The 24,074-nt window shown below is 34.7% G+C and overlaps 1 protein-coding gene across 1 annotated transcript; it reads right to left on the minus strand.

The window, feature by feature from the left end:
- Window positions 1–1,382: 1,382 nt before the first annotated feature.
- LOC136030090 (splicing factor U2af 38 kDa subunit-like) lies at window positions 1,383–23,613 on the minus strand. Its single transcript, XM_065708755.1, has 7 exons — window positions 23,501–23,613; window positions 14,382–14,469; window positions 13,012–13,161; window positions 6,638–6,709; window positions 5,717–5,850; window positions 3,577–3,693; window positions 1,383–1,575 (listed from the first exon to the last, which is right to left on the minus strand). The coding sequence occupies exons 1-7, from the start codon at window positions 23,542–23,544 to the stop codon at window positions 1,482–1,484; spliced, it is 699 nt and encodes a 232-aa protein (XP_065564827.1). The 5' UTR covers window positions 23,545–23,613; the 3' UTR covers window positions 1,383–1,481.
- Window positions 23,614–24,074: the final 461 nt, after the last annotated feature.

Here is a 24,074-nt window from a genome sequence, read left to right on the forward strand (position 1 = left end):
GAGAGCTCTTCTGTCACCTACGTACGTTCAACATAGCGTGTCTTTTGGTCATCCTTGGTGACAGGTGCCTCCCAGTTGCCAGTGCAGGAGCATTTTAGGATGTCTATGATCTGGCATGCGAAGAATGCGTCCAAGGTATCGCCATCTTCTTTGCCTCACAACGGAGCGAGTACAGATCTCGTCGTTGCTGACATGGTCTCTCCAGCTAATCCTTGGGATCTGGCGAAGATAGTTGTAGTTTCTCTTGTTCCGCAGTTAGACTTAGGCCTTCCATAGAGTGACTCAAGAGAGACAAACATTGTTCTGGAACAGTCCAGTCAGCCTCTGTGCAGAGTTTCAGCTTCTGTGAGTATACTATAGATTTTATTGGTAGAAGCCTCTGAAATATTAGGTTGCTAGGGCTATTCTGGTGGATAATTCTTTTTCAGAATCGCCACTGGAAGTTGCTGTACTGCCTAAATACTTGAAGTCTTACACTCGTTCAATATCTTTATCTCTTAGTTGCATTCCCATGGGAGAACTGCTAATCGACGTAGCTTTAGTCTATGGAGCGTTGATGCGTAATCCAAAATGTTAGCTTTCTTCGCTAGTTTGTTCAGGAAATCCTGAAGCTTTTGCTTGTCGGCTTCTATGACCCAAACATAAATTGCAAAATCAACGGGCTAGAGAAGCTTTCCTGCAATTCGGATTCCACGTCCATATATCTGTCTAAAGATGTAGCCTACAACTAGGACACGGAGAAAGACACAGTCTTGCTTGGCGGCAATCATCACTTAAAAGAAGCACGTGTTGCCATCGGAGGTTTTAACACAGCATTCCGTCTCTTCGTACATGGCAACTATTAGACAGTCATACCGAAAAAGCTAAAGATAGAGCAAAGTGAAATTTGTCTCTAGGACGTCCTGTTGTTCCTGTGCATATTATGCAGCGCAAAACCACTGAATAACTAAAGTTTCACGGTTCAATTTCGATAACTTTTCTGTGATAGGAGTTTCGTCTTCGCCCACGTAAAACCCCAAAAATAGTTCTATGGCTTAATTTTAAAGAAAAACAACTTTTAACTCAATGTAAATGACAGTGACAACCCATCACTTATTACAACGTATATGGTTTACTATTCCCTCTTTGAAAAAAAAAAAAAAAAACTACGGTCTAGATATATTAACCTTTGTTCTAAAATAGTATTCGTACTTTGGAATTTAAAAACTATGATACTACGTTTTACGTACACTTGTTTTTATCTGCAGCACCACGGTAGATTGCTTACCAAAAGTTTGAGAAATAGACCCTTCGACTGTACAGATAACACTCTTGACCCATTTAATTACTCTGACTTGGGAACAACATACATGGTAACGGGGTCAATGTCAATGGAACAGTGCTAAGAAAAAATCAATACATGATGTATTTCTATATGGAAATAAGAATTACATTGGAAAAGGAGTAGATATAAGAATAAGTCATTGAAGTTTTCATCCACCTTAACGACGACGGTCTCTTGGTGACCTGGACCTCCGACGACCAGGTGATCGACGCCCAGTCTCACGTTCTCTCGATGCTGATCGACTGAAGAATCTGCAATTTTGATACCAATTAAGTAAGACACCAAATAGACGTGCATAAAAGGAAAAAGACTAGAAGTAAACAAAAAAGGGAGGGACGTAGTGAATAGCTGTTACGCCTAGGACCAAATAAAAACCTATTGAGAAACTTTAAATACCGCAAATGAAGAATTTTGTAATTTTGACAATGAGGCAATATTGTAGATAATTGCTTGGAAGTAGGGACAAAAATGAAGAATTGAGGAAATCGAAAAGTCGAATTGCTTTCTTCGACTAATAGACCTTATTTTTTTGTTCCTTTTTCGATTTTATCTCGTTTCAAGAATAGATGGAGAGTAGAAGTAACAAAGCAAGACCTTTTCAAAGAAGCAGTAAAACTCCTAAAGTATATTCATTATATAAATATTATGATATAGACTATGACTAGTAACTAAGCTTATATTCAACTTCAATTCCAAAAACGAAAATGGCCTTTCATATGACAAAGACGTTGCTGTTTATATGATTATCATAAATAATGCTGTTTGTTATGATCATCTCTGAGGAGAGAACCAAGAATGAGATTAAAAAATGTATTTGACTCCAGAAATCAAGTAAGGACCAGATCGCAACTAACCCTCAGCCAAAGTGAAACAGATACAAGTCAAAACCTATTGATAAATATAAATGAAATTTAATTTAGGAAAATAATTTACATTATGCTTTGCATCTTTATTGATCTTTTATTCACTCAATTTCTCCATATTTATGTCTCCATGTCTTTTGGTTCACCAGAAAAAAGAAAATGCGAACTGTGCAAGCAGAGCGTAGGTTAGGAAGAACAAAGAAAAGCACTTTCAACATACAAAACCTATTATACTTATCTGGTGATCTTTTTCCGCACTTTTCACTGCTGAGATTCTGTTCGAAGGTATATAGTCACAGAGAATCACAAAAAGAGATTAGAACAGGTAATAAAAAGCAAACAAAATCGAGGGGAAGTGTCACCTTATAGGGTGACCCAATGTATTCCTTTTAAACTACTTATTTTAAAGAGGATATTGAAGAGAAAAGATCACTAAATTTGACCTCTTTTATCAAATTCATATGCTTTTTTAATAATATATGCTCCTACTCAAGGGATTTTTAGCCTTGACCTAGATTGTTCCTTAGAAAAATTATCTCGGTTTCAGAGTTTCTTCTCTTGTAATCACAAATATTGGAGAATTTGCATCTGCATCTTGTAAATAACCCTAACAACATATTGACGCGATCCTCGTCAATATGGTTTCTCAAGGCACTCGCCAACCTTTGAGATTTCTTAAACAATAGATTCGAAACATTATCACGATGATTTGTCCTTCTTCTTCCTCTTGTTTGGACTAGTATGGAGATGTTTTCGCATAATCTCATCACCGGAATCAAATTCTAAGCCATGTATGTTGCTGAAACTGAGCCCTGAGGTCCCGTATTATGAAGCTGAGTCCTGAGGCCCCGTGTTATGAAGCTGATATTAAACCCACTTCGCCATTACAGGACTGATTTGTCCTTTGAAAATGAAGTTTAAATGTCCTATTTGATCAAAGCTGATCTGCTAAGAATGTGAAGGGTTCAATGTAGAGCAATCAAGACAATCCAATAACTTATGAATTTTAAGCAAGAACTAAAGATTTTAGGAACAAAACGAAAACTTAAATTTGAAATTCACTGAGATTGAAATGACGTAAAAAATCAAAAAGAGAAAAAAGAAGTAAATCAAGGAAAAATCTAATGAAATTCTGTTTACAAAAGAGTAAAAATTTACCATTTTATGAATGTACAGTAGTTTAAAGCAACAGTGTTTATCGTTCAATTTTGTTGGTAAGAGGACTGGTTATCATGATTCCAAGCCTAACTTGTGTTTTTTTTTTATTTATTCAAATACATAGGACCTTGCTGAAGTCATTGCAGATAAAATTCCATTAAAAAGTCATATTCAATGTGCATAAATCCTTTTCCCTCCCCCCCCCCCCAAAAAAAAGAGAAGACGACTTACTTTCTTCCACCTCCAAAATCCCGTTGACTCCTTCTTCGAGAATACAACTCACGTCTCAACTCTCTTGAAATTGGTTTCAAGTGCATGAAGTTACAGAAGCCACTCCTTGTGCATTCACTAAACGACAAAATTCATATAAAACCAAGGAAAATAACAAATGACGCTAGAACTGACAAACAAGCCAGATATTTCCACGACTGCGTGAGGAAGAGGATGAATCAAATTTCTAGGAGCAGTATGACAATAGAATGTCGTGATATTATTAGCTGCAAATGGGGAAACGGGGATACACAATTTTGAGGGACCAGGTAGGGAAGTGAGACACGGCACTTGCCGTGAGTACAAAAAATTTTATGGTCATCTAGACCCTAATTTTTCTGCCGAATACTAATCTTCCCATCTGACACTTTCTACAATAAATAGTAGTATTCCCCAGAGTTCACTCTGGAATTTTATAGCTTATACACAGTTATACAGATGCTGATTTCAAACATGCAAGTTTTCAAATTAAATGAAGCTATAGAAACTTTTGTTGCGTCTATTCTAACCAGAAGGAATTTTTCTCTCATTGTTTCAGATGTTTCACAGATATTTTTCACTTGTTAATCTAAGCCTTAAAATTTTTTAACCGTTTACAAATCTTTCCTACAGCCATGACGTTTTCCTCTTCAACCTTAACTGACATAATTTCTTAGCCTAAAAAGTATTATCATACTAAGCGATTAACTTCCTGTGGACGTCTGAAAATATTTGGAAGAATTTGCATCAGATGAACAATAACAATTGGAAGAGTTTGCAACTTGGATGAACAAATAAATCGCTTCCAAAGAGGAAAAATTAGGAAGTCAACTTTTACATCTCCTCCTGAATCATTTAAACACATTCAGTCTAATTTAGCCTAGTATTCTATTCGTTTTTGTAGCAACAGACTCTTGATATTTGCCGATCAAAAAACACATTCGCTTCTCGTACATAATTCTTTTGCCAAGATATCTTCTTTTAATTCTTTGTTTTCACTCATTTATACTTACAGGTCTGTCTTAACTACATACATTCGCTATGCAGAAACACGATATTCATTTAACACTATCACTTCTTATGATTTGGAACAATCGTATCGATTCTACTAAATGACGTTGATATATTCCTTCTCTCATTATCTATTCTTCTCCCTCATTCGCTATCCTTTTTCCCTTCTATATTGTGGTACATTTAATGATGTGTTAATTACCATCGCTGGGCCTAAATGTCATATATGATATTTTTACATCTTTGAGGTTCAGGTTTATTTATTTTTCAATCATATATACATAAGATACTAAATATACAAATATCTGGCAGAAAGATAAGCTCATTTTGCACAGATAAAACAACTAAGAAATAAATTACGAAATAAATAAAAAATCGATCGAAGAAAGATGTGACAAAGATGAAAGAGAGAAAAATAGACCTAATATTAATTAGTCACAACGCCACAGCACACACCCCACTCGACGATGTACAAAAAAAACTTTTTGACTATTTTAACCGGCAATGGGACAAGAAGAGCTATTCTCAAATGAGGATCGGCTGGGCATAATCAACTAAATTTATACTCAGTACCCGTCATTACAGTTCTTAAGCAAAAAGTCAAATATTCTTACAATTGTCAAAAAATAAAAGAACATTAAAAAAAGGACAAATACTAAATTTGATCAATTTTGTCCAAAATATATTTTCTAAAAAAATAAGGAGCGATATTATCCTGAAACTAAAAGAAACAGCCATACAATAAAAAAGGTAAAGAATACGCCATATTTTGCGTATTTAATCTTTATATTCAGAATCATTTAGAATCTTCCCTTTGAGATCAATGTGTAAACGGTTTTTGAATATTGCTCCGAAAAGTAAAAATGTCCGAGCCAACCTTTAATCATCACAGCGACAACAAATTCAAATTCTTCTCTCGTGCGTTTTACAGACCTTGACCTTTTGTGTATTCAACTAAATTTATTTGTTATTTGCAATAACATTGCTAAGCGTTTTCAGATCTGGTCGACTTGCATCTTTCTATGTATTAAAACAAGAAGGAAAAAAACACTTTGGAGTCCAGAGTTCCGAAAAAAGGGAGCTTTGCTAAAAAAAAATTAATGAAACATACCCCATTTCGTATTGACGACAGCAAGCTTCCCGGAAATCAGTAACAGGACTCAATTCGGCATAAATTGGACGTCCACCAAACCAACGGTTGGCTAAATCTTTCACAGCGCGATCCGCATCCTCTTCCCGTCGAAACTGAAATTATAAAAATTAACAGTACCATGGATCAAGGCTACAATCGGATCTGCGGAGATAGAACTGCCAAAGAGGAAATGACCCTACTTCCTGAATTTTAACTAATAGCGTGAATACTAGAAGAAAGATAAAGTTGAAAAAAGAAAGGCGATGAAGTTTAAATAGAATAAATCAACGAAAAGCATCCATTCACCGAGACAAAATTAGCCTACAGCTAAATATGAAATAATTCAAATTCACACAAGTCAGAAAATGTTAGAATTCAATTTTAGAACTAGAAATATGCGTTAAAAGCATATTTAGAAAAACACTTAACTAACATAAATATTTGTCCGAAAAGATATGAATGATGACTATTTGTGTAGCTAACAAGGACGCTTCTTTTCTTTTTAAATTAAAAGAACATATTTTTTGTTCAAGCAGATAAAGGTTTCAGAAAATAGAGAGAATCTCTCTCTCTTGGAGAGAAAACAGAAAAAAAAGAGTAGGAGAAAATATCATTAAGAAGAAGAACAACATAAAAAAGCTGTTTATCAGCCATACTCTAGACAGAAACAGGTTGGCATCCTTACCTCTGGATAATAGATTCATTACCCCCAGTTATTGCGAATAAAATTAGTAAACACAGAATTGAACTTTTGTCCATTACCAAATAAGAGTATTAGCATATTTAGGATAAAAACCAAGCCGACTCGCAAAGTTATTTTTTAAACTTAGCACCGTAGAATATTCTTCAATGATGAGCATGTTGCATGATTTATTACTTCTAAATGAAAAAAAAGCTTACCTTAATGTAAACATTGCCAACCAAGTGATCACCAAGGTTATCACATACATTCATTTCTTCTATCTCTCCATACTTGAAAGAATGAAAAAGAACATAAGAATCAAATAGACATGAAACGTAACGAGCAAAGCAAATCAAACACAATACCTTTAAATTGAATCTTAACTGATATATCTATTTCAAAAGTTTCAAACTGAAGGGGCATGCACACCTGAGGACACAACAAAAAATTTATTTGAGTGAAATAGAAATTATTTCTAAAAGTTACGCATTCTGACACATATACAACACAGTACTTCTGTTGTCGATTCTAAAGTTGGTGAAAGGGCGTGTCATAATATTCGAAGAGGCTGCAGAGATTTGGCAATGCTGGGAGCCTAAGATTTCAGAAAAATTGCAGCCGAACCCACCCCAAATATCTGGAAGGCTGAAAATGGAAGTTTTCCAAAATAACATTCATGCCCCACACTTCCTTTAACCAAGGTTACTTAGTCTTATTTGGCGATGATACAACCCTAATGGGCATGGCTCCAATAGAATGATTGCTCATTTTCATCATGCCTTTACAATGAGCAAGATATGCTTATTGTTAAGGGTAAAGCGTCTTGATTTAGATATAGGTATATCTAACTTTATTATATAGTCATGGTCTTCTATTTTTGTCCTTGGATCCCAAAAATACGCCTTGAAAACGGGATTATTAAGCGTGTGGTCTATTAAATATCTCTGAACTAATACTGATTATTTAACCGAAAAACCCTTGCTAAACTGGATAATTCAACAGCACTACATCGTTTCCTATATCAAGCACCATTTTGGACGATTTTTACACTAAAAAGTAAAGGTAAACTCTGCTAAGCATATTTCAAATTTGCAAAATATTTACTTCATTTACCCCCTTGGACCCGAAATTCCATATTAATTAGCAAACATAAATAGCCAACCGAGCGATAGCTCTGTCAAAACTAATTTTGAAACACATCCGCAAGATCAGTTTTCATCCATGGCATCCTGTTTTTACACAATGATATTTAAAGTTGTATGTATGTGACAATTTTTTAGTGTTTAATAGATAATATTTACTAATCGTTTTGATAAATGTTTAAGTGTCTTTTTTTATTCTGTTTTTTTTTTCCTTTTCTGTTTTCTCTACTCCATCTCTGTGTAATTTTTGTATTGTTGGACGATTTAGAAATAAATAAAATGATAAAACAATATCATCTAGTTATCATACAAAGAGTCTTCATAAAACATCATCATGGCATTCAGAGACCATATATAAACTAAGACACATTTTTCTATCAAATATTTAATGACTAGTATTTTTCTTCTTCTTTAGTATATGCATATATTTTGTATTTATCGTCAATATGGCTCGATATTCTCCCTTCTTTACTTCAACCTATGTAAGTACTTCAAATAATGCGATCAGGGAATGTTGTGGAACAGAGAATCTCAGAGTTTTGAGGTCAGTTTACGATAAAAGACATAGTCTGACTGTAACTGGCTCAAGAGACCATTAAATGTTAGTTGTTATGCAGCATCAATTCAGTGGTTCCAAATTTTTTTTCGGTTGTATTTTGTGAGAGAACTAACGTTCATCATCACTATACTTGGATAAGAGGCAGTACTGAGGCTCATTGGTTGATTCCAAATATCAGGGGTGGTTCTATTATTCATAGGGGTACTAAGCTGTGGAACAAACTTAGACCAGGTGCTATGGAACAAGATAACTCTAGTCCTTTTAAGTTTGAATTGCGTGTTTTGCTTCTAGACAAATTTAACTTCAAATTAGATTGAATGGGATTATTGTTTTTTTTTTTTTTTTATTTATGGTCGTATTATCATTTGTAAGAAGATGCAATATTGCTTAAATTAAAAAAAAAATGTTATGGTACATTAGCAGCCGACTTGCGCAAGCAGCACTTTGGGTCTGCTGCTGATGATTTCTTTTCCAGAATAGAGCGATTTCCTGCAGCTGCGGAATTTTCATAGAACGCTTATTTTACAGACAAGAAAACATCTTAGCTGAAAAAAAAACATGAAGGCATACCCGCTTTTGGGAGTAAGGGCCCTTCTGGCAATCAGACTCGGACCCGTAAAAACTTTACTAAAATCTTGGGTGCCAGCTCTGTTTCTTTCTCTGCACAAAGAATGGGTTGACAAAGGATCTGATGACATAGTTACTACTTCTGGTCAAGTTGAGATATAAAGTAGTCTCTTTCAGCATATATCCTGACAACAAGAATTTATGATACAATTGCCTTAAAGAGGCTTTGATCCCCAAAAAGGCGGAGAATAGATATTAGTTTCGATACAATTGGAAATTACTCTGAAACAGGGAGAAGACCTGATGTAATGAATATAAAAATCTCCTCTCTCACTCTTTCGTAGAGGATGGAAGGTGTTCAAACACAAAAAAGACCTAACAAGCAAACTTACTGTTGCTTTCCACAAAATTCAAGTTGTACCCTGACGAGCCCTCCTATTGGATTACAAGGATTTAGGACCCTCTCTCTTTTCCTATCCGACAAAGACTAGATCAGGCCCATCCTCTCCCCCCTCCCAACAGCAGTTCTAACTAAGATACTAGCTCTTAACATCCACCAAGTTTGGTTGACTTGACAGTCTTTACTGGTAGAAGTCCTGATAACAAGATTTTAAAGGCCACTGAGATGCCTTCCTGCCATAGAGGTTACATTGGTCCAGAGACTCAAAAGGCTAAACAAGGACGCCTACTCTAACTTCTTACTGTGTTTAATTGAGACCTGACAAATCCTTCTGGCAGATTTCATGATGCAAGAATTGAGAAACCCTCCTCCCTATATATGGTCAAATCAGATCCTCATCTCCAGAAGACATAACTAGGACCGCTAGCTCTTACCATCATAAAAAAAGAAATGTAGTTTATGTTTAAATAATTACATAAATACGCATTTTAAGATCATAAGCTCTGCATGTTTAAATGTTCATGTTGTTAAAATCGAAATATACAATGAAAATTATGCTACCCAATACTTATGATATCTTATAAAAACACAGACCTTTGGGGAGGGGGGGGGAAGGTTGATTGAAGTAACTAGCTTATTTACAAACAATATCCGGAGCAGCCCACACGTGTTAAAAGGGGCTTCTTAGGACAGTGAAAAGGGAATAAAGTCACAAAATTATACTACTTAATATATATCTCTAGGATTAAATGAAAGATAAAGAGAGTTTAAGCAATGTTAAATATGATGATAAGGAAAATATTAGCTTTGCGAAGTGGAGGAGGAATAGTAACAGCTCTTTGCAGTTAATTCTGTGAGAGTATATGATGAAAATGTGGGAAACAATTCTCAGAAGAAAGTCAGGTATATAAACAAATTTTCCATGTCCTTTTCGTCTCTTTTCACCAAGACAATTAATTCTTCGTTATCAACAATACCAATAACTTTTGCAGTCATTCTAAAAGGTAGCAACTAACGCTATGATGCTCCCACAAGGGTCGGTAAAGCTAGCTGAGGATCTAAAATTGGGAGGCAGCATTGAAATTACGATTTTCCACCTTATTTCCTGGAACAGAAAAGCTAAACCAGAGTAAAGATTTTGTACAATTTTATACCCCTCCCAAGTGTGCAAAAAGTTCCAAAGCTGCCAGTAGCAGAATTCCAAAAGCTGCCGACACTTCAGCAGCACAGCTTGCGTTTTGACAGCCTTGCTTTGAGCAAAAAGTATTTTTATACCTAAAATTTGCAGAAAAGTGACAAATATAACTTAGCATAGCTCGCAATCAATAGTTTTCTGAATCACAATTAACAATGTAATCTTATTCAGTGGTAAGCCATATACTAGCCATAAGTATCATAGTCCATAGTTTTATATGTACCATTTTATCAAAAGCACTGTATCATATTTACTTTAATACTGCTAGCGGAGTATAGTATTCAAATTCAGAAGTATACTGCATACAGTTTACTGCTGTAACTTTATAGATGGAGTTGTGCCCTGCAATGCTATTGGTATTATAAAAATATAATACCCATCTGCATGCTTGGTGCTCATTGATCACTATACTACAATTATAAAAGGCACCATTTGATTTTCAGGGAGAACCAATATTTATTAGCAGCCTGGCAGTCACATGCATTCATTATGAAGCTGTGAAATTAGTTTTGCCCTAATCTAATACCAGAGAATTGCTGCTACATTGTAGTCTGGTTGTTTCAGGCTACTAATCTTCCCATGTCCCAGCTTTTCCATTACCTGCTTTAACTGTATCTACACCTTGATAGCTACCAGCCCTTTAAAGATTCAACTGACGAATAAACAGTTTCGAGAGAATTTAGCTATTTATGCGTAAAAACTTGTTCACAAGGACAAAGGATTACAACAATTTAAAAGTAAATTTTCACATAACGACATTGGAACTCAATAAGCTTTTAGTTTGAACAAGTTTTAAAAAGCAGCAGCATGAGGAGAGATAAATCTTTTCTTGTAGAGGAGAAGAGGTACATATATCTCATAAAAAAAAAGAATATCAAAGACGAAAAGGGCTCTTTTTTGTTCTGTAGTTGCCCTTTTTTAGACATTTGGTTTCTGTTGATATCACAAACTGTTTGATCAGTCTTCAAATACAGATATCAGGTAACAGAGTAAGAAATGAAGACCGAACATTAAAAAAAAAAAAAAAAAAAAAAAAAAAAAAAAAAAAAAAAAAAAAAACTGAAAATAATATAAAACTTTACAACAAAATAATATTGAAATAATATCCGAATTTTTACTTACGGCTATAATATACAATCTTTTATGAATCAAGTTTTGGGGTTGCTTACGTTTTAGTCAACTATTTCCTGAACTTGAATATGATCTATAGCTTTATTTTGTTTCGTTAAGAGGGACAGAAGGGAGAGGCTGTAATTTTTAGGGCAAGAAGATTATATTTAGGAAAAACTTCGTTTAGGAATTCTGGCAAATTCCTCCAGTATAAAATTTCCCCTGAAAAGTTCATCCTCTGGATACTTCCTTCTCCATGGAAAATTCCCCACGTGTCAAATCCCTTCCAGCAGAAAATTTGTCCTCCCCTCCCCACCCCGAACATGTACGCTTTCTTCTAAATAACAAATACTATACGTAAAATGAGCAAATTTTATAACTTGTAGAAATTTCCTCAGGGGCTGTGAGGGGTCTTGTTATCACCAAGGCATAGTTATTGGGCCTTTCAATTGTGCTGAATAAAATAGCAATCTCGGAATTTTGATCGGCCGACTTTGGGGAAAAAAAGTGGTGTAGGAGTTGCCCTCAAATTTTTTGGTCACTTAAAACGGGCGCTAGAACTTTTAATTTCCGTTAGAATGAGACCACTCCCTATGTTCTAGGCAGGGGCATAATTTCGTCAAAATCCAGGGGGGGGGGGGCAAAGTTGGATCGGGTTTTACCAAATCAAGCGAAAATGACAGTAAAAACTAAAAATGAGACATTTGTTGCCACAAAAGTGCTATAAAGTATAGTACTAAAAAAAATACTATAAGGATATTTCATAGTAGTTTATAGTTAAACAATACTAAAGAAAACTGATCCGTTTCTGTTGATGCTTAAATTATTATATGCAGGTTTATCTTAGTTTTGACAAGATTTAAGAAGGAACTAGATTTCAGCTGGGGGAAGGGGGGCAAATTCAGGTCTTCAGGGTATGTTGTATGTTGGTATCAAAATTCCTTTTTTTAAGAGTTTCGGTTACTATTGAGCTAGTTTGCTCCTTATTTACAGTTTTTACCACTAACTGTTTGATGGTATAGTTTGATAAAAGTTATACTTTTATTAGCAAAGGAAGAAAGGTCAGTATTTTAATGATCTATGTCTGTTTTCTGATGTGTAGTAAATAACTGAGACAAAAGCTTTGGAAATTAGTGAAAAAGTTATGTCAAGTTAAGTGAAAGTGATTGTTACTAGGGGAGGGTTGTGACTCGCGATAAATCACTAGCAATGGCAACCCTGAACAAAAGGGGATTTTTGAGAAATTGATTATTTTTTGAGAAGATAGATTTTTGGGGAAATCCCCAAACACTCGGGGATAGTGGAAGCACTGGTATTTTCAGACAAAATATGTCCAAAAATTTTATTAGGCCATAAAAATTGCCGGGTAGCATTGCTACTATGCTACCGCACTTTTTGCACGGCGGCCACCTCCTCATCTATAGTTTTTGCAAAAATATATTAGGCACAAATTCCTTTTAATACCCAGATACACTCCCCCTCCAAAAAAGGGATTACCTGCTCATTGGCTGTGTGCAAAAAAAAAAAAAAAAATGCTACAATTTTCCTAGTTTTTGGTATTTGGTAAGTAAAATTTGTAGATATGGTCAGTAAATACTGTATTTTCCATTTTCCCATACCTTGTCCTCGCATTCCACAAAGACGTCCTCAAAGAAATTATCATAATGCTCCTGCATCTCCTCGTCAGAAACATGTGACATGATGTGGGAGCCATCAGCAGACTTGGCTGTATTCTGGGGGTTGACATAAAAATTCTGCAGAACTATTGTCTGGAAAAAAAAGAATCATGTTAGATTAAACTATTTACTAGCAAAACTAGTTATACTCTATGAATTAACCTTGACCAGGGTCCATCCTTGGATCCTGGTGACAAAAACTTATCCAGGACTCTAAATTTAGGCCTATAAATTAATATGTTTTTGTTCTCTTTTTTATTTCATATCCCTTTTTTTGTCATCATCTTTTATATTCTATGAGGGTATATATTCACTGTGCTATTTATGGTATGTTATTTTTCAAATTGTTAACAAAACAGAAAACAAATTTACTATTGCTCTATTGCTGATATTCAGTTATACCATTTATCAAGTTAAATTTTGAAATTTGATATACAGAATTTTTGGATTAAAACGATGAAAATTGGTTTTAATTTGTAGAAAAAAGAATAAGTTCCTAATTTTTTAAAGTAAGTTTATATTCTTCCCTTAGAAAATGTAAAAACATAAATATAATAATTATGGTGAATGGACAGATCTGAGACTATTGAATGCAATGATATAAGTATCTTGTCCTTTTGCTACAAACTACTGCTGCAGGCTTGTTGAAAAATTCTTTGTTTCAGAAGGAACATGTAACTTAAAGCCCGGACATTCTGGCGTGTGAAACAGGAAGCTCCTAAATATAGCTAACAAGAATATTTTTGTCTTCCTCCTCTGTTCATTTGTTCATTTACCCCAAAAGGGAACCACTGACAAAATTATCTCTCTTCATAATAAATTTTGACAAAACTTTTCAAATTCTAAACTGAAAAACCTTTGGCATGCATTAATTATTTATGGGAAAGTCTATTGAGCCATAGAATTTCAACTGCTGGAATTTTTGGATGTTCCCTTTTGTGAATGGTAATATTATACCTTTTTGCAGTCCCTAAATACAAAATACTTTTTTCACAAAAACAGAATATAATAAAAAAAATACAAGATAAGGTGCAATCTGGAAAAATACACAAACAGATACCCATTCCCATCAAATTTCAAGATAGAGGTGTTTCTAGTTTCTTACAATGTTAATTCATCTTTAACTGTTTTTTTTTTCAGAAGTCCCCCCCCACCACCTTCTGGAACAAAATCCTGTGCATATGCCTGGATTAATTCTACTAGAAAATGACCTTTTTAAGGAGATTTTTTAAGGACAATTTTAATAATATAATTTAAAACTGAAAGCTTTCAATAATAACTAACAAAAGAGCTACGAAAAATTGAACAAAAACCTGGCTGAAAGTTGGCTTGTTATGAATTCTTGAACATCTTTCACCATGTCTACATGCTCCAATCTTGAAATAGAATGAACAATTGACTCTGCAAAGAAAGGAGATGAATAATCATTACTTGCATATGCATACAGAGATCTAAGTTGGACAATCCAAACCTTGGAGAACAAAGCACAATCTCTTGAAAATAGTACTTTAATAGTATATCTCAACATGAGTACCTTTATATTACACTATTAGGACATTATTTTATAACTATTCTGGGACAAGCTTTTTGAGCCTTGGTAAAGAGGGGGGGGGGAGTAACTTCTTGTCCCCTTTTTGGAAACATAATTAATTTTAATATCAGCCAGTAGCTTCAAGACGAAATGAAAGACCAATCATAGACAGAAAAACACATAGAAGCTGTTTCCCTAAAGTAATGAGAATTGTTTGATCTAGGTTATTGTGCTTTGCTAGGAAGATAGAAAAAGCCAAGGCAGAGCATCAGCTTTTAAAAGCCATTGTTTGCTACTACTTTGAGCTATTCAAGTAGAAATGCCTTAGGTGTGGATATTACCAACTATTAAAATTCATCAATAATCATAGTAATGGCAATAGGCTTTTAGCGGGTAGAGTTACTCAGTTTGCACATCAAGGCTTCAGTAAATTAGCAACACGAAGTAGATACAACCACAATGTATTTTATGCATGTATGAAAAAGTTATCTTAGAATAAATTCATTTTGAGACTGGAAAGTGGGCCCAGGAGAGACCCCCCCCCCCATCCAATGCCCATGAGTGGGACCCCTGTTTTTAGCCACTTTTGGACGAACACCAACCCTTAAAAAGTAACCCTTTAATATACAAAAAAAGCCACATGGGTTATTCACATGGATTTTTACCACCAGGGCAAATAAGAAACATTAAAAAACTCTTAAATTTTGACTGCTCAAATCTTCAAAAAAAAAGTTAATCAGAGCTGGTCAGTGGCTATATCCTCTGCAATAAAAATACAAAGGATACTACAAATTGTGGGGAGTCTTACTAAGACAACTGTCACACTACCTCTCTAACCATTTCTAATTTGTATTTTCATCAAATTTTTCAAGATATAGTTTTAGGTAAGAGAATGGACAATCTTGTATATAGTAAAGGAAATGCTGGATCAAAAACATGAGTCATGATTTTTTTGAAACGTGATTTCAGATCAAAATGCCATATTTAATTACCATGCCAATTTTTTAAGACAAAGACAAGGACCTAAAACTGTAATCAATCAACCTTAATTAAACTGCACTCAATTAAAAACTTTCACAAGATCAATGGTGGATTCCCTCTGAACAAGCATTACGACTATTTCTTGGTACTTGGGTATGAGTACACAGGTTAAACAAAAGTGACAAATGGCACAATGCATGGGTAATACATAATTTGGGCTCTATATTTGCATAATGGGGGTACAGAATAGTGGATCTGTAGTCAAAATATGTTAAATAAAATATTCTGCACATTATAAAGAAATAATTGTTTTCTAAATGTGTTTCCTTTTCCAAAGCCACAATTCCAGACTAATACCTTACTTTTGCTGATTATACCTCATACTTTACTATTTCTTACAACTCTAGACTTAAAGCCTTAATAGTAAAATATTATTTTGGAAATAAATTGATGAATTTTAAAAAATATCTGTAGTCAAAATGGGTTAAATATAATACTCTGCATATTATAAAGGAATAATTGTTTTCTAAACATTTTTGCTTCTCCAAAGCTGCAATTCTAGACTAATACCTTACTTTTCCCAATTATACCTCATAATTTACTATACCTTATAACTCCAGACTTATAGTCTGAAATAGTAAAATTTTAATTTGAAAATAAATTCAAATAATTTTGAAAAAGATCCTGAAACCCTCAAGAACAATGTCGCGGCAAAATTGAAGTCATTTTTGAGATGTTTCTGGCTCTTTTTAAAAAATTCTGCAAAATTTTGTTTTCATAATAACATTTTAGCGGTAAGACTAAGGAAAATAATAATTAAAGAAAATGCTTATGCTTTTACTTCAAACCCAGTGCTAAATTACCTAGATATTTCTAATAATTTATTTGCTGGAATGCCTAAAAAACTCATAAATTCTTTTTGTAATTTTCTTTTCTATTTCTGGCAAATACCTCGTTTTAGGGGTATTTTGCTATCTTAGAAATCAATAGGTTAGGAGAATGAACCTCCCAGGAATGGATCCACAGCTTCAATGATCAACCAGCAAATTGTTCTGAAGCACCTATGTCCTCTCCTTCTTCCTTCAAAGAATGCTGAACTACTGTAACCTTTTATAATATCTGTGTTATTAAAGTGAAACCTTGAGAAATGAATCTATTGGTCAAATGAGGCAGAGATAAAATTGTGTGAGCCCCTTCCCTTTACTCAATCCTAATTTAGACTATACAACTTTAAAGATTTGTAAGCCAAGTTCTTCAATTTTGGATAAAACCCTACTGAAAAAATAGGTACAAAATCAAAATGAACTTGGTAGACTGTGATGAAAAAGCTGAGAGCCATGGCTAATTGGAGAAAGCCAATATAGATAGACTGAGTGAGAGGCAAAGCTGACATATCCCTTTTTCAGAACTGTATACAAATGATGTCATTTAACTTGTTGATAGATAATCTATGATCCAACCATCCTTGTGCAGAACTAAGGTAGATGAGCATAAAGTAAAGGTAATTAAAATAGTCAAATGGTTCTATATGCCATTTGAAGCCAACTGGTAGGCCCCCAAATAAATGCTTTTATTTGGCCTTAGTTGCTGGACAATACAATTAAGTAATTTAAGATAATTTTAAGGAAGATTTATGACTGACATGTCAAACCAACAGGACTTGTAGGCAGTTTGGCAACTGAGATTGTTCATATTATACAAGCTTTGTCTGCTGGAAAATCCTACTGGAAATTCAAGTGCATCTACAGCTGCTTTGGTGGTAAATATTTTGCAGTTCATATTATTGTCCTGAAAATAAATTGAATATACCACTAGATGCCATTTTTTATGCTCTTTCTGAATATAATAATTGCTTCAATTGCAAATTCAATTGTATTCCCTTTCAGGATCCTTGAAAATAATAACTTCATTCTATATTTTTTTGATATAAAAATGGGTTATAACATTTCTTTCAAACATACTATTCCATCATAAATACATTTTGTAAAAGTTGTTTAGTTCACAAATATTGATTTTTCAAGATTAAGTTGATTAAAAAAAAAAAAAAAAAAATCTAGCATGTATTTGTCTTTTTCTGTAAGGCTACTTAAAAACTGCTGTTTAAACTATATGTTGAAAAATATCAAAGCCAACAGCAGAAACATGGTGGATAGAAAAAATGGGGAAATTGTTTTGAATATTTTATTCAACTTAATTGTGATAATTCATACTTATGGATTACATAACTTTAAAAAACACATCTATAATCAAATAGTAGGTTTGAAATTAATAGTTTAAGCCTTTTTTATATGCAAATTCTAGTAATTTTTGTGTCATTTTCAAGGGTTCAATAAGGGCTTAAATTTGAATTTGCAAGAGAAGCAATTATTATATTTGTAAAGATCACATGGCATTGAATGGGATATTTTCTTTATTCATAAGTCAAAAATATCAAAGCCAACAGAAAAAACATGGTGGACAGAAAAATGGAGATATGGTTTTGAATATTGGTAATTGTTTAGTTTCATCACAAGCTGTCTAAACTGGAAACTATGCTGCAAAGGGGGCAAACTAAAAATATGTAAAGTGGGCAGGGTTTTGAAGCCAAGGGAAAAGTTGGGGTTGTGCAATATGAATGAAATTATATTTTAAATACTAATTCTGGTTATCACTGGTAAATTTCTGTATAGCAGGAAGTTGAAAGATAAGTAAAAAACTCACACATCCATTAATGTTAATATCCAAGATATTTCATTTTCACTTTGAGTCTAAACTAGCCAGCTGTATCTGAACAAAACAAACATCCAATTTTGATTAAAGATGACATTACCTAGAATGAAGCATATTAGTCTATGAGTCCTGTGGGCAGTGGGGTAAGGTCTGTCTTTGGATTGGTTGAATTGTCAGTTGATCAGAATACAGACCTTGCCCCACTGCCTGCAAGGCTCATGGACTAATACACTTTGCTCTATATGTAATGTTATCTGTAAGCAAAATCAGATGTTTGTTTTGTTTGGATACAGCTGGCTAGTTTAAAATTGAAAGTGAATGAGCTTGAATATTAATATTAACTGATGTGTGAGTTTTTTTAGCCTACTTATCTTTTAACTTCCTACTATACAGAAATTACTAGTGATAACTGAAATTAGTGTTTAAAATATAATTTGTACCAACCCCAACTTTTCCCTTGGCTTAAAAACCCTGGTCACTTTATGTATTTTTAGTTTGACCCATGGAGGAAGAGGGTCAACCAGAAATGGATGCACTTCTGGAATTAGCATTTCTAAGTGCAATAGTATGGAAACTATGCTGCTTTGCACCATAGTTTCCACTTTAGACAGCTTGTGATGAAACTAAACATTTACTTGAATATTTTATCTAACTTGACTGTGACAATTCAATGCTTGTGGATTGTATAACTTTAAAAAATGGATTGATAATTAAATAGTAAGTTTGAAATCCTTAGCTTAAGACTTTTTTTATACCCAAAAACTAAAAATTTTTGGGTATTTTCAAGGGTTCAAAAATGGGTTAAATTTGAATTTGCAAGAGAAGCAATTATCAAGCTTGTAAAGATCATAGATAAAGCATCAAGTGGCATATTTTCTTTATTCATTACCCAGACGCTAACTGAACTGGTCAATAGTACCATGGATACATTGAAAGCAGACTTCAAACTTTTAAACAATAAAGTGGTTACTATTGAGCAAAACCTCTCCACAAAGTGTGATGAAAAGACAACTCAGTCAATTGCCCGAGAAGAAATCAAATCTGCTAACGTCTCAGCTCTGAGTGCATCCGATATTATACGAATAGTGCGAGCTGAAAAGAATCATGATAGTCGAAAATTAAATATTATTGCACTTGGAATACCAGTGTCTGGTGACCCGTCTATATTTATTCAAGATTATTTAGTGCAGCAATATTGCATCAATCCTGGCAAGCTAATTAATGTTAGACGTCTGCCATCTCGTCCAAATTCAACCCCAAACCAACGTCCTCTACCAGTAATTTTTACTGTGTCCTATTTCGAGGTTAAGAAAAAAATCCTTCAGAAATCATTTGAACTAAGAGTGGACATCCAGTTTTGATCTGACCAATCCAGGGAGGATCGCCTTAAACATAGCATTTCAGTTGCTCAGCAACTGAAAGAGAGAACAGCATCAGGTGAAAAAAATCTTGCAATCAGGAACTTAGAAATCATCACAAAAAACAATGCAGACCTGCTGCAGACTGCAGTTCCACAGCAGGGGATGATTTTGGACTAAGCTGTAAAGTTTCTCATCTGGACAGACTATTGTCACCAGATGAGAGTGTAAATAGTTCATTTGTTTCATTTGATGATGATGTTTCATGTATTAATGAGTTGTCTTCAAGTAGTTCCCATTTTTTCAGTGCTAATTCAACAGTTTCTTCTGGTGCTTCATCAACTAAGCCTCTTTCTGCTGGTGTATTTTTTGCTAATAAATCATCTCTGCACAGTGCAACTCGTCATGCAAATGATATTGGAAAATTAAGGATTCTTAGTGCAAATACTGATGGCCTCTTCAACAAGGTTCCAGAACTCCATCTCCACCTAGCAAAAGAAACAGTTGATATTGCAGCCATATCTGAGTTATGCCCCAAAAATGTGAAACAGCCTCTTACAGCCCAAGCACTTGAAATCAGTGGATACCAACTCATATCTAACATTGAGTCTGATGCCTGCAGGAGAGGTGTTGGAATATATGTAAAAAGCAGTTTCAAGGTAAGCACCTTGATTCCTTCTTCCCATTGCTGTGTTTGGGTTGAGGATGTCTGGGTTAGACTGCAGTGTGGTAATTCTACAATGGTTGTTGGAGTGGTTTATTGTAGTCCTAATACTCCCTCTTGCCTTGAATCAGAACAGTATCTTGCTAATATCATTTCTGATATTATCAAAGACTCTTGCAACCAACATGTGGTGATTCTTGGAGACTTCAATTTTCCCAATTATGATTGGGTTGATGGTTCTGGTTTTTCATCCAAAGAACAGGAATCTCCATTTCTTACTTGTCTGTCTGAACATTTGCTGTTCCAAACTGTTGACCAACCTACACGGTATAGAGATGGTCAAGCATCCAACATACTGGACCTAGTTATTCTTAATAATCCAGATTTGTGGACTAAAAATGAATTTCTTGCCCCTATTGGTAACAGTGATCATGCTGCTATCCTCACAGAATTGCGCTTGTCTACTACTCAACCACTTCCTAAACAACACAAAGTTATTGATTATGGGCATATCTCTGAGAGACTTGCTGACTTTGATTGGGATACCATATTCACTTCAGATATCAAAGAATCTTGGCAGAAATTCAAAGCTGTATTGCTAGTTTTTGAAAAAGCTCACACTACAACATTTTCGAGGAGACAGGCAAAAACACTACCCTTCATGACTTGTTTAAATAGTAAACTACTGAATAGGAAGAATCAAACCTGGAAACACTTGAAAAAAAGAAAGAAAACAGATGCAAACTATCAGAAGTATCAAAAGGCACAGAATGAGGTCACCAATTCCATCAAACAACTGAAGAAGAGACATGAAGAAAGGTTAGCTGAAAATATAAAAAATAATCCCAAGCTGTTTTGGCAGTATGCTTCTGTTAAATGTTGAAATAGGCACTCTGTCCCTGATTTGACTCATCATGGTCAGACAGTTTCAGACCCAGCTATTAAAGCCAAGATCCTAAATAACCAATTTGCATTGGCTTTTACATCAGAAACTGCTGGTAAGCTCCCGGCTCCCCCCTCATATATTGTTACTCAACCAATGCCACCTCTTGAGCTGACTGAGGAGTCTGTTATGAAACAGCTAGCTTTGTTGGATGTAAATAAATCTGCAGGGCCAGATGGCCTCCACCCCTGTCTCTTGCATGAGTACAGAACAGAAATAATATACCCACTCTCAAAACTCATTAGACTATCTCTTGATAGCTCAAAGCTTCCTGCTGAGTGGAAAGTGGCATATATTACCCCCATTCACAAAAAGGGAAGGGAAGATTCTGTGGAAAATTACTGGCCTATTAGTATTACCTCTGTTGTTGTTAAGCTTCTTGAACGTATTGTCAACAAAGCAGTTATTGAGCATCTTGATCAGAATCATCTTCTTAACAGCTCTCAACATGGTTTCCAATACAACAGATCAGTTGACACTAATCTGCTTGAGTCATATGACTATATTACAAAACTACTGGAGTTGGGAATCCCTGTTGACATGATCCTCCTTGATTTTTCAAAAGCATTTGACAAAGTTTGTCATAGGAGACTTGAGCTTAGGCTATAATCTATTGGTTTGGAGGAAAAAATTCTTAAATGGATTCTGGATTTCTTGAGGAATTGTGTTCAGCATGTAAGACTGTTTGATGCAGCTGGCAATCCTATTCTATCCTCCTCTCAGAGTGTTATCAGTGGGGTTCCACAGGGTAGTGTTCTTGGCCCCACCATGTTCAATATTTTCATAAATGATACTCCTCTAGCACTTAAAAGCAGGATGACGTTATATGCTGATGATTCCAAAGTAATTGGTCCAGCTAGCACTCTTGAAAATACTTCCCAACTTCAAAATGACCTTGATCTCCTTAGCATGTGGGTGAAATCTTGGCTACTCACTTTCAATGTATCAAAATGTCATGTTTTACACTTTGGGCACAAGAATATCAATACAACATACTCTCTTTATGGTCAGCTCCTTTCTCCAGTATTGGAAGAACGTGACCTAGGAGTAATTGTTGACAATGATCTCAAATTTAGCAGTCACACAAAGAAGGCAGCAGCATCAGCTAACTCATCACTAGGGCTCATAAAAAGAACCATTTCCTCCCATTCTTCTAAAATTCTGAGCCTTTTGTATAAAGGACTTGTTTGGCCAAGGCTTGAGACAGGCATGGTCCTTGCATCCCCCTTTTTCAAAAAAGATGCTAAAATTCTTGAAGTTGTCCAGAGAAGAGCTACTAAGATGGTGAGTGGACTGCATGAGCTCCCTTACCCTACAAGGCTCTTGCTGAAACTCCCAACTCTTGTTTATAGAAGAAGATGGGGTGATGCCATTATGGTTCATAAACTTATTAATACAAAGACAGTTCCTGGTCTTCTTCCTCTGGAGTCTCAGGATCCTTGTACAAGGGGACATAACTTGAAGTTATCCAAGCATTTCTCTTCAAAGCGGCAACGCGCCCATTTTCTTACCAACCATGTTGCCAACCTCTGGAACAAATTACTGCCAGATACCATTGCTGCCCAAACCACAGACAGCTTTAAGAACCATCTTGACAACGAATGGTCAAAAAAAGATTGGAAGTATAACTGGGAAGCACTCAAATTGGAATCAGCAACATCAAACCACTAGTCAAGTGTATGTATTCAACTATGTGTCATGTATTATCAACTCTAAAGCTTCTACAAGGAAAAATCCTTATATTGCTCCAAGCTGCAATTTAAGGTAATAGGTCTAAAATATGAAGAGTGGAATATTTAACACATTGGCTTCATGTAGCTTGGTGCTGGTGTGAGCTTTTAGTAGCCTAGTTTTATTAGTATTTATCAACTTTTTACATCAAATGCTGTGTTCAAATTCATCCTAGCTAAATTATATACCAAACTAGGAAATTACAAAATTGAGCTCTTTAAGAGCTCAAAATATAATTTCTCCCAGAAGCAATTGGGCCTATTGAACTCTGAACAAGCATAAAGACACTAAGTAATGTGTTCACTTTCATTCTGGCTAAATTATATTGTCAGCTACAAATTTACCGAAAGCGGTAGAGAAAGTAGCATGAAAACACCTTCCTAGAATATATTGCCCCAGGATTAATTCTTGAAGTTCCATTCACCTAACTCGGCTACTTTCCAAGATAGCCTCACAATTACAACAACAAGAGTACATGAACTAGAATTTCATTATTAGATAAATAAGGCATTTACTTGTCTTTTTCTGTCCCAAAAATGGAAGCTAAATACTCCGCCATCCTTACGTTTCCAAATAGCCTCTCTGGCTGTGGTAATTGTTACTTTCTTCTTTAATTCACCTTATTTTACTACTTGTAAAGAGCCATCTATTATTATTATTTTAAATAGGTAGCACTGAGATAACCTTGTAAATAGCTGACATTTAACACGGAGCAAAATTCAAAGTTACGGTAAACGGTCTCTTTCGTGGCTATCTTGTGTATAATGTGTTTAATCACATTATTCTAATGACTATGTACAGAAAAATTTACATAAGGATAAATATAATGATGTATCCAGCTATTTTAGGGTCTATTCTGATGGATAAAGGAAAGAAAATAGTAAAGGTGCTCCCTCTCGCATTCCTTCATTATAATTCAATATTATCGGACTATTTCAAAATCTACCCTATTTTTTCCGCAAAGCTTTAAGCAATTCAGAAAGCCTCTGAAGTGCTTCTTAATTATTATCTGATATCTGAATACTTGATATATATTTGCATTTTATTGACAACTGTATGTGTTATGAACATTGCCTTTTAATTTGTCAA

The sequence above is a fragment of the Artemia franciscana genome, chromosome 8 (assembly GCF_032884065.1).
Source record: "Artemia franciscana chromosome 8, ASM3288406v1, whole genome shotgun sequence".
In the NCBI taxonomy this organism is placed as follows: Eukaryota; Metazoa; Arthropoda; class Branchiopoda; order Anostraca; family Artemiidae; genus Artemia; species Artemia franciscana.